The sequence below is a fragment of the Rhipicephalus microplus genome, chromosome 4 (genome assembly GCF_043290135.1).
Source record: "Rhipicephalus microplus isolate Deutch F79 chromosome 4, USDA_Rmic, whole genome shotgun sequence".
NCBI lineage: Eukaryota > Metazoa > Arthropoda > Arachnida > Ixodida > Ixodidae > Rhipicephalus > Rhipicephalus microplus.
The window spans coordinates 8019271-8031345 of NC_134703.1; the positions used below are offsets into that span (position 1 = coordinate 8019271).

General features: G+C 47.7%; 1 protein-coding gene across 2 annotated transcripts in view; it reads left to right on the plus strand.

Moving 5' to 3' along the window:
• The first annotated feature begins 3633 nt into the window (after positions 1–3633).
• The window catches only part of LOC119171630 (heat shock 70 kDa protein 1B), a 57530-nt gene continuing 49088 nt past the window's right edge, over positions 3634–12075 (plus strand). The window contains exons 1-2 of one of the 2 annotated variants that reach the window (XM_075892132.1): positions 3634–3781; positions 7971–8190. In XM_075892132.1, the coding sequence (XP_075748247.1) occupies positions 7986–8190 (205 nt within the window). In that variant the 5' untranslated portion in view covers positions 3634–3781; positions 7971–7985. The remainder of the gene's footprint in view (positions 3782–7970; positions 8191–12075) is intronic. The other variant, XM_075892133.1, reaches the window with a different exon arrangement.

A 12075-nucleotide genomic window follows, 5' to 3' on the forward strand; every position in this document is an offset into this window, starting at 1 on the left:
ACATCCATGTAGACGCCGAAGAATTCACTCAGCGTGCCGAAGAAGCCAGACGGCTCGCACGCGTGCGCATCTGTCATCAGCAGCATCAAGATGCACAACGCTACGACACCCGACACAAGTTTGTTAGCTACTCACCAGGCGACAAAGTGTGGGTCTGGATTCCAATACGTCGACGTGGACTGTCTGAGAAACTGCTAAGGCGGTACTTTGGTCCATACAGCGTCACGCGACGCTTGAACGACGTGAACTACGAAATCGTTCCCGACACTAATTGTAGTTCTAAGCGCCAAAAGCATTTGCCCGAAGTCGTGCACGTCGTGCGTATGAAACCGTATTTATCGAGTTAATTAACTCCCGGTTACCGTTTTCATACGACCACTTCATACGCCTGGTAGAGCACCTAAGTTGCGCATCGGGACGATGCTTCTTCCGGAGGGAGGCAAATGTCACGTGCTTGCCCAAGAAAGATGATGACAGTTGTGCATGTGCCACGAAGGACTACAAAATCGGACGAAGAAGAAGAACTCGCTTGCGCGCGTTCTAATTAAAAAGATCGACCTGCTTCTGGTCTCTCAGTCTCTACGCCAAGACCTCTGTTTTGACGTCGTGACAATATTATCGCAAGCGCGAAAAATTCGGCACATCCCACGTACCTGGGAAACGACGTTATGCGAAGCATGAGAAAGGTGGCCGCGGGGTAATTTTTTTTTCACTGAGCGACATCTCATGAAATGACGCTGAATATGTGTACAAATGTCGCACGCACAGACATATGTTGAATAGTTGCAGTTGTTTATATAACCAGTTGTTTGCACTTGCACAATGATGTCAACTGGAACATGGGTATTAGCAACACCAGAAGCGGATATGAAGTGCTGATGCTTGCGAAGATGCTGGCCCTGGACAATACTACATAAATGAACTTCATTGCATGGCACCTAACCAGAAGGGACATTAACCCGACGTGACGGCTGTATCGAAGGAGCACATATGTACTGTTTATAAAACTGGGTAGGCAACACTGCAACCACTATTGACGTTTCACGTAGTTAGCGTCTATTTGAAAAGTAGTTCCAAGACCTGGTGTATCTCTGTAGGAGAATGCTTGACTGCCACGCAGAATGCTTGGGTTGGATTCCTGCTGGGGTCCTGAAATGTATTATTTTCATTCGTCAGGTGGTCAACGCTACCTATATCAAGTTTTGCTTAACACTGACATTTATTGTATGCCTTCAGTTGGCCGATGCTACCATTATTGATTGATTTGTGGGGTTTAACGTCCCAAAACCACCATATGATGCTGCCATTAGAGAGTTATATAGCTACCATTAGAGAGTTATAGTATACCGAGTTTACCGGGTTACCGAGTGTACCGTGATACGGGAATCGAAGTGCGCATGCGCAGATACGTACGTCCCCCATACTGCTTCCTGTACGCGCGTTATTTTTCAGATTTCACGTTACCGTGGTAGCGTAGGTGTACGTAGTGTACGTAAACATGGCGGCGCTCTCGGACGCCCGCGTCGAAGTGATTTTGGCGTAGTTGTTGAAAGATTCACCTTGTCCGCCGCAAACGACTGTTCAAAGTGGCTTCGCTTGCCTCCAGTTAGCTTCGATAACCGAGTATTACAGATAAGTTGGCGTAGTTTTTGAGATCGCTTGCCCTTTTGAACGAGCCTAGGCCTAACTACAAGATCAATGTAAACAAATCGGCGACGCAGATGCTTTCGCGTTTGGTGTGTGGTTCATATTTATTTACTTTTATTACACTAAAATAAACTTCTAACAATAATTCGCGCGGTGGAATAGACAAACATTCTCGTTTTCTTTTCATTTTCACTGTTTAACTTTATAACCATCTAATGGGTGGCGCCACCATCCCAGCTGGGGCACGTAAACCACGTAAACGCTATTCCGCTAAACTATAAGACGCTGCCCACAACGAATGTTTGCTCTATGGTAACGCCATTCCCTTAACCTACGCTATCACGCTAACGCTTAACAATAACTGTCTATTGTCGGATATTGCTTAACGCTCACGCATTAAAATGACCCATGTGTGTTCTTGTCGTTCCTGGGTAGATACTGAGTGTCAATCACCTGTGACACGAACCCGCATACCAGTGGCACATACTCGCTTGTGGGTATGTGCCACTGTCCGGCGGGAAGTCTTTGACGACGTATGCGACGGGATGACATTATTCATGTCTTGACCAGCACGTTATATTCGTCAAACCATCTCACCGACCTATGCTAATTTCGATTCACACCAAGGGGGTGACTAAAAGAGCACCCAAACGTAAACGGATAGATAGATAGATAGATAGATAGATAGATAGATAGATAGATAGATAGATAGATAGATAGATAGATAGATAGATAGATAGATAGATAGATAGATAGATAGATAGATAGATACGCTCAAAGTCGCCGAAGTTTGCTAAGAAATGCTCCACATTTAAAAAAACCTACTAGCCCTGCATTTGTTCTAATGCTTACACTTACATCAGCCGCCGGGTAACTCCCACAGCGAGCAGGAGCCAGTGCTGAGGAGCAGGCTGGCGACGCCGTACTGGGTTGAGCCGTGCCTCCGCGCGACCATTCAGCCGGCTGAAAAAAGCAATCCAGAGACTTCGTACATCTAAGCTTCTTGTTGGAATAAACAGTGGTGCGTTCTTGGCAGTTAGAAATTACAATCACTAGATTAAAATGTGGAATTCCGCACTTAAATTATTACTTACATTAAGTTGGATTCACAGCATATTCGTTGTGTCTCTTTTGCAGGTAAATAGAAACAATATACCATTTCTTCTCAATTTGTCACCGATTTTGTTATCAAAGGAAAAAATACAACATCTTATCGATCCAATTGAGAAGGTAGGTTTAGAATAAACGTGGCAGTAACTATCCTTTGCAGGGATTACAATAGGTTATAGCCCCAGGAAGCATTGTCTGATGTGTTTGCGTACATAATGGAAACAAAAAAATTACCTTGTTAGTCTACTATTATTTTCGGCTCCGCGAGAGAAAGAAAACATTTTTTAGGTATATATAAGCAAATCATCTAGGAGGGAACCCTAGTCCAAGTTCCCCATCACGATCACAGCAACCAGCTGGGCCCATTGAACCATTGCCTGGCCGACCTCGGGAGGCCCGTCGCAGAAGGCATCGTCCCACAGCTTTTTAGTGAGGAAGGTGCGCAGGATAGCGGGAAGGGGAGGAAATAATTTTGTGGAACACTCCACCCTGACGTGAAACACTTTTGAGGAGCTGCCACAGACAGGGCAACAGTCTGCGCAGGGCAGAATTTATGCAAGGAAAGGAGGCTGGGGAACGCATGCATTTGGAGTTGGCGGACCCCTTCCGCTCGCGAGAACGACGGTGACGGCGGGTGCATGCGTCTAGCTCTGGTGTAATATGCCAATACGTCTCGGTATGTGAGTGGAGGGCCTACTTGATCAGGACTGTCGGCCTCGCCACACCGGGCGGCTCGGTAAGTTTTCGAGCAACCGCGTGAGCGCGATGATTACGAGGCTATCTGATTGCTTGACTGCTTGCGTGTGTAGCATTTTCATGCGTTATTTGTGATTTGTTTTTTACTGAAATTCCATTGGATGATTTTAGATACATAACCAACTAACGTGATGATCCTGCCACCTGGTTCTTGGCCAACCCCCTTTGTGGGAAAGTGACAGCAATATGAGAGGATCATCATCATCAAAGCACGAAGAGCGTGGTTTAACGTTCCACCAGCGAGCTCCCGGTGTGCTCCGCCAACCAGGTGAGTGTGTTGCAAAACTCGCACGTACTGGCGCCTTCACATCAGCTTCGTGAGTATAAGCACGCACATTAAATCACACGCTTTTTTTTTTCTCAAACGAGCTTCGTGATGCTTTAGTCAAAGCGGACAGAACGTGCACCGTGCTGGCTGTAGTGTAAGTCGTTTACTGGAGACGGTAACACCGGCATAGCATGGTCGTCTGAGGAGCCCGTGATAAGACGACCAGTCGACGCTGAACCCGGTAACAACTCCCTTTATTCAGCTTCGCATAAATGGCATTACAGCTATAAGACGGGGTGCCACCCACTGACACAATAGTAGTGACCTCTGCAATACATCTCCCCCCTTTCACACGCTCAGCAGTTATAAGTTTAGAGGCCGGTGGAACAGCGCGTCGGACCCTACGCACGCGCACAAAACTGTCGTGACTACCAACACCATCATCACTCTCACCACCACCCCCCCCCCCTCACCACCAGCACCAACATGATCACCAGCCTGTCCCGAGTCGCTCGTCGTTACCAAGGTACTTAGAAGACCTTGATATGGGTGAGCTACCTGCAGTGGTAGCTCGGTTTCTTCTGACCAAGCTTGTGGTGGCAATGATGCTGGAACGAAGGGGACAAGGCGACACGTGTTGCGCTGCAACATAGCACCTTGTCTCGTCTGTATTATATAGCTCCTGGGCCACTGTGCTACACTTAACGCTATCCTCTTGACGCTTTCTGGCCGTACCCAGACTTGCGATCCTACGGGGAGCTAATTTTATGTCTGGCCCAATGATGCCCATTGTAGCCCTTTTCGTTTTTTTCTGGTAGGATATGCTACTCAACGTTACTGCACCTTTCGGCGGCCCGTTTCGATGCAGCAATTCTTGCTTCTTGGGGACTTTGGTCCTCAGCCGACGACGCATCAAGAGCTGAGCCGGACTAAAAGCATTGGCACCTGGGGTATCCCTGTACCACAAAAAACCACGTGAGGGTCCTCTGTCTCGTTGAAGGGGTTTTCCACTGTCATGACGCATCTCTCCACCTCCTCATTCAACTGGGCCTAGTTGGGATGGCTTGTCGTATGAGAACAAATCGATACGATGAAACAAAGGTTGCAAAATCTCGTGACGAGAATGGTGGGCCATTGTCAGACCAAAGTGCCTCTGGTATTCAATGGCGAGTGAATATGCTTTTTTGAACATACACAAAACCTTTGTGGTCTTGCTCCTCAAGACTATCTCTTCTAGGTACCTTGAGTAATAATCAACTACCAGGAGAAGAATGGGTCCACCGAAGTGAAATAGCTCTATACTGAGAAGTTGTCATGGATGATCCAAGAGAGGTGTTGGTACAAATGCCTCAGCGAAGTTGCTCGCAGTTCACGACCAGAGAAGTAGTTTCATTGGAGAAACCGGGTCACAAAACTGAATCTCGCGTCTAGGCTTTGCTTCTGTTACAGCATTGATGTCCCTCATGCAGGAGTGCCAAGACTGTAGACCGAAGTTACGATAGGATCACAAAACAGGTACCTTTTATCAGCACGCCATCATAAACCAAAAGTTATTCGATCAGCCAGCAAGACTTAGAGATGTGCTACAGTAGCTTCTTTTTTGGAGGCCACGCCCGCTAACAGAAGCAGATCAATGTTGTGCATTCGCCATCCGAAGTTTGGGCTCGACGCACCTCTTGCACATTTAGGTATAAAACTTAGCGCCCAAACACAGAGGGACAAACAGACACAAAACACAGGGTTCCATAAGATCACGGTGTGTGCGAGCCACAGTTCCTGTGGCAAGAAGCTGAACAGCATCCGCGGGATATTCGTTCGAGTTGTTGCGAGAGAGAGTATTTGCTGTAGCCAAAAGCACCTGTAGTCAAAATTCGCTGTAGCCAAAAGTACCTTAAAGCGGCCCTGAAACACTTTTTCAAGTAACCGTGGAATGAATTCACTGGAAGAGATTATTGCCTTACGAATTCCACGTCGTAAAAATCCGTCCATCACGAGTGGAGTTACTAAGGCTTGTCGCATGCTGCAATTGCATTATCTCTTATTTGGTTCCGAAGAAAGCGCTGAGAGCTAAGCAGGGAGGGGTAGCAGGGGCAAATAAACTACGTCACCTGCGCCTAGTGACCTTAAGCACTTTTTTTTTCTTCGAATGCAAGGCTTTTTCAGTGTGATCGCGTGCGCACACGTGGATAGGTCGCGCCTCCTACGGCGATCTCTGTAATGACCGAGCGTTCAAATCAGCCAATAGCTGATAGATGGGCTTGCTACGTGTGATTTTTGTGCGTCTTGTGTCATTTGTCGAAATAAGACAATGATTTTTAGCTGACTGATATTTTATTGTGAATTCCAGGCCACGTGCTGCGCTATAATATTTGGTTTGTGTGTTGTCGGCATAGTCTACTATCGATTGGCAGCGTTTTTTGTCCATGCTCAAAATGTGTTGCAGGGCCCTTATGAGTTGGTAAAGCGTTGATTTTTTCCACCCCCTCTGTATTCTTAGAGGCAACATGTCAAGCTCCATCTTCCAAAAAGGGAGACGAGGGTTAGGTTATATGCCTCGATATCGAGTGATTTGACTGACTTGATTGATATGTGAGGTTTAACGTCCCAAAACCACCATATGATTATGAGAGACGCCGTAGTGGAGAGCTCCCAAAATTTTGATCTACTGGGGTTCTTTACCATTCACCCGAATCTGAGCACACGGGCCTACAACATTTCCGCCTACATCGGAAATGATCCGCCACAGCCAGGATTCGATCCAGCGACCCACGGGTCAAGAACCAAGTACCTTAGCCCCTAGACCACCGCGGCAGAGCCCTAGCGTAAAAATCGCGACATGCATGTCATGTAAGTCAAGACTACAAGCCATACTTATGATGCACTCGCAGCCGTTTCGCGAGCTTCACATATACGAAATTTGGTATTGCGTGGCGCGAATGAATTACAATGGTATGTAACTGGTGCAATAAATAATAATGCGATGCATGTCATGTAACAACATGGCTACCTGCCCCACTCATGATAAGCTCGCGGCCGTTTCGCTGGCTTCGCATGTGCTAAATTTAGTAATACGTGACGCGAGCGGACGACGATAGTAAATTACACGTCTAAACATGATAATCAAGAAATGCGTGTCATGTAACAACATGAGTACATGCCACACTCATGATGCGCTCGTGGCCATTTCACTAGCTTCACATATACCAAATTCAGTGTTACGTCACGTCAATCAATGATGAAGGTCATTGATTGACGTGACGTAATCATTGATTGACGTGACGTAACACTGAATTGGGTATATGTGAAGCTAGGGAAATGGCCACGAGCGCAAGCATAATAATCACTGGTGCAAACATAATCACAACATGCGTGTCATCTAAAACAAGACTACAAGCAACGCTCATAGCGCTATCTTGGCCGTATCACTAGCACCACATAGATCAAATTTGGTATCACGTGATGTGAATAGATGAAGGTAAACGACATGTTGAAACATGACATGCGTGTAATGTAAAACATGATTACATGCTACAGTCGTATCACGCTTGCGGCCGTTTCCCTAGTTGCACATATGTCTGATTCAGTATTACGTCACCCGAATAGACGACGAAGGTAAATGACATGTCCAAACATGATAACCGTGATATGGAAGTCATGTACGGCGTAATTTACGTCCGTCTCGTAACGTTCTGCTGATATTAAAGTGACATCTTCCTCAGTCGTGGTTCGCATACCATCGATTGTCACTGTACGTGGGATCTGCCAACTTTTTCAATTCCGCTTATTTCACTGCCTATTTCTGTTGAATTATCGCTCGTACAGGAAAGTTTCGATGTCGCTGTTACTATCCGATGAGCTTGAGCTTTCCGACTCGGAGTCGTTGCTGATTTTCGCAGTCGTTGATGCCATTCAGGTTGCGTAGTTAGCGCGAAAACCTGCGACAGCGGTGAACAAACGTGTTAAAGGGAGTACGTCACGCCGAGTTACCATTTACTCCACCGATTTCGGTGGAGCAACACTTCTTGCTGCTCAGAGTCACTGCCACTCTAATTCCACTTCGACTCAATCATTGGAACTGTTGACTCCCCCCGTCACTCTGCCATTGAACACATTCGCTCCAAAGAAAGTGGGAAAACTTGCTCCGAATCCGCCACTGAAATTCGACATCACCCTTGTGCCCTTTCCTCAGCAGGTCGGTGGCGGAATGGCGACGGCGCCAGCAATCGGCATCGACCTGGGCACGACGTACTCGTGCGCGGGCGTCTACCGCCAGGGAAAAGTGGAGATCATCGCGAACGAACAGGGAAACCGCACGACGCCCAGCTACGTGGCCTTCACCGACCACGAGCGCCTCATCGGCGAAGCCGCGAAGAACCAGGCGGCGCTCAATCCCACGAACACGGTGTTTGGTAAGCGCTCATCCGTTGTCAATGCATTATTTTACAGCAGAGCTGTCGACATCTTTGTTCGCGAAACGTGACCCAAATACTATCGCGATAATGAACCCGAACACGCTCCCTTCTTCGTTCCCAGAACACGGACTCCCATTTGCCCGACGTCAGCTGACCGATTTTGCGCTCCGCTGCCCGTTCCGCGCAAAAGCACAGCGTTGCCGGAGCGCAACGCGCATTTGCGGTTTTAGCCAAACGTCGTTCGGTCAACGCAATCACGACGCCACCAGTGCATGAACGTTGTTGTAAAGGAAATTGTTCTTATCTTGCAACAAGGTAGAAAATTGTGTTTGAAAAGAGTGTGGAATCATTTACTGTTTGACGCGTGGGGATTTCTTTGTTTTTGTCACCTTCACGTAGAGCTCGACTACAATCAAAGCCTTCAAGGTAGCCCGAACGCGTTTCAAACGCCCTGCCATGAGGCAGCGCGTTCACTGCGTTGTCTTGTGGCGAATCAAACTAAAGAGAGTTTCTGAATGACTCTTCGGTTAAAAACAAAATTATTACTAGTATATATGTTAGAAATCACTTACCAGCGATGGTTTGCAGAGTCTTTTAGACAAAAGTACCAAAGCAGCAGCTGGAGACGCCCCTTTACCGCCCGAAGTGTCAGAGGTCAATGTATCGCTGCGTGAAATGTCACACACATGCCCGGATTCTCGAAGGCATTGACTGCGACGACTTCTCGGAGGAGGCACAGATTCTTGTGTGTCTTGAAGTGCCGTCTGTGCTTGCGTGTTTGCCGAACAACCACTGCGTTTCCCGAGCAGCGCGGACTCGCAGCACTGGAGGCTGCCATTTTGGTCGTTTCTACCTCATGATCCTTCGTCACATGATCCTTCGCTCGCTATACGACGATCCGTTCACACGCTCAGCGCCTGGCCGTCTAGCGCATGCGCAGTGGTGCAACCTACGAATGGCTGAGCGGAGCGGGAGGCAAAATACGATCGGCTAAAAGTGCATATATGATGGCGAGAACGTGTACGAAGGGAAGCAAAATAAACAAAGAGAATGAGAGAAATGGATAGAAAAAAGGGAACAAAACGGAAAATATAGAAAAAAGGCAGGGAAACAGCAAGCATGCACATTTATTTTGCATCAAAGTATGGGAAACTGGGTTTAGGGGAAGAGAAATCGGAACGTGGAAGGGTAAACCATAGCATGATCTTGTATACAACATCGCTATATATAGTACTATAATACTATCTATAGTATAATAAAGGGAACTTTTCCGAGTGGCGGTGGCGCTGTGCATTGCGGGTAGTCCGCCATTTTGAAGGCATAACCTCCATCTGAGCCAGGAAATGAGCGTGCAGCAGCTCAGTGTGAACACGGACGTACCGGCGTTACCGCGGCTGTTGCTCGTATGAGAAGTACCGAGCTGTACCTACAAAATCATCAAGACCAGCATGTACGTAGCGACGCTCTCTCTGAAAGACCGCTAGATATACGACGAGAGAATCTTACTATGTGCAGTGTTCACTCTGCGAGCAGCCGACAGCACAGTAGACGTGAATTTGAAGCCGCGCGTCAATGAATCGGATATTTGCGAATTACTGCTCTTGCGAACGAGTTTTGTTACGCGGCAGCAGCAGAAAGAAGAGAACGCTCTGGACGGCCATAACTTCGTGACAAGCGAATGGGTACGCGTAACATGAGTGAAGGAAGTTGCCGACAATAGTGAGATTGTCATGTCACAGGTAAGCTTGTAAGAACATTTTAACGCCGAGTAGATTTTCATTTTTTCGCATTCTTTGATATGGGGGCCTGTATGCAGGCTCTGAACAAGCCTACCGTCAAAGTGCGGTTCCCGGTGAAGGATGACGGGGCCATTCTGACGTGCACTGCATTTTCATGGCCGGAAATTGTGAGGCGTGCTCGCACGTCACAGTGCCCCTTCTGCTACCTCGTGGAGTAAGGCATAGATGACGAAAACTTCTGGCTCCTTCCTGCCATGGAAAAAAAATGGCAGCATATCCACAGAGTGAATGATGGATAGTGGGGCGAAGCATCCGTCCATCCATTCGTTCTTGCTTCCGTCCATCCATGCGTGTGTCTGTGTGGCCGCCCGTGCGTCCATCTGCCTGTCCGTGCATCCGTCCCTGCGTTCATCCATGCATCCGCCCCTGCGTCCGTCCATGCGTCCATCCGTGCGTCCGCCTATGCATCTGCCTGTGTGTCCGTTCGTCCACCTATTCAACACTCCAAGTACTATCATCTCGCATCTTTTCATCATATATTCGTAATATAGAAGCACCGCCATCCAGCGGACATTCCTAGGGCTGAACGAGAGGAGACACACGCACACTTTCTTACGGCTTCCGCTTCGTGTCTACTTCCTACCTTTAACCCTCGAGTGCATGGTATATACTAGTTCACTGTATTCATGGCACTGCGGCCCAACGCTCGCTAAACCTTTCTAAAACCTAGGAGGTTATGCCCAGCGAGTATAACGTAGCTAAACCTTTCTAAAACCTAGAAGGTTACGCCCAGCGAGTACAACGTAGCAACCCTTTCTTGTCTTCTGTGCGTCGTTAAACAATAAAAATTCGCAGCATGCGCGTTAACTAAAAGCCAAATTCTCCTGTCTCTCATTCCCCCTTAGCAGCCATTGGCATGCACATTGAGCACTATCTTTTATTGTTCAACAACGCATAGAAGAAATCTCTCACCGGCACCACCTTGGAGGTCAAAATGTTATACTTGTTACACACTACTACAACGGCTACGAGGGACAAACGGGTGCCGCTATAAGGAGCTTCGCCCCTAAAAAAGTGAAGTGCGGCCTGCTGCTGAAATGAACTTGTCATCATCGGCGACGCAGAACAGAGGCGTCGAAACTGCAACCAGCGCAACTTATGCACCGCAGCCTTGTCTGCGACTAACGGCACCAGCCCCAATGACGTATGAAATGAACCTTTCCATAAGGAGCCTACATGATCACTTTTTTGAGGGTGGAGACATGCCCTAAAAAAAAACTTGGCCAAAATCAGCGGGCAATCGAGCACGCTGTTGCCAGCTCCCGAAAATTTCAACATAATGTTTTTGTGCGCCACCATTTTGGGGCCAACCGTATCATCCTCCCTTGCTAGTCGTGGTTTCATTTCGCTACTCGTGATCTGCAAGATTATTAATGACTTGCAGTGTATTTTCAAAGGCTTTTTTCTAGGCTATAACCTAAGCCTTCGATACATCAGGCGTGGCCCCGCCACAGTGGTCTAGTGGCTAAGGTACTCGGCTGCTGACCCGCAGGTCGCGGGATCGCATCCCGGCTGCGGCTGCTGCATTTCCGATGGAGGCGGAAATGTTGTAGGTCCGTTTGCTCAGATTTGGGTGCACGTTAAAGAACCGTTAAATTATGACAGGTAGTTAGCCACTATCCCTCAAGAGGAAGGTATACAACAGCTGTATCTTGCCGGTACTTGGCTACGGAGCAGAAACCTGGAGACTTACAAAGAGGGTTCAGCTAAATTGAGGACGACACAGCGAGCAATGGAAAGAAAAATGGTAGGTGTAACCTTAAGAAACGAGAAGAAAGCAGAGTGGATTAGGGAACAAATGGGGGTTAAGGATATCATAGTTGAAATCAAGAAGAGGAAATGGACATGGGCCGGGCATGCAGCGCGTAGACAAGATAACCGCTGGTCATTAAGGGTAACTAACTGGATTCCCAGAGAAGGCAAGCGGGTTAGGGGGAGACAGAAGATTAGGTGGGCAGATGAGATTAGAAAGTTTGCGTGTATAAATTGGCAGCAGCAAGCACAGGACCGGGTTAACTGGCGGAACATGGGAGAGGCATTTGTCCTGCAGTGGACGTAGTCAGGCTGATGATGATGATGATGA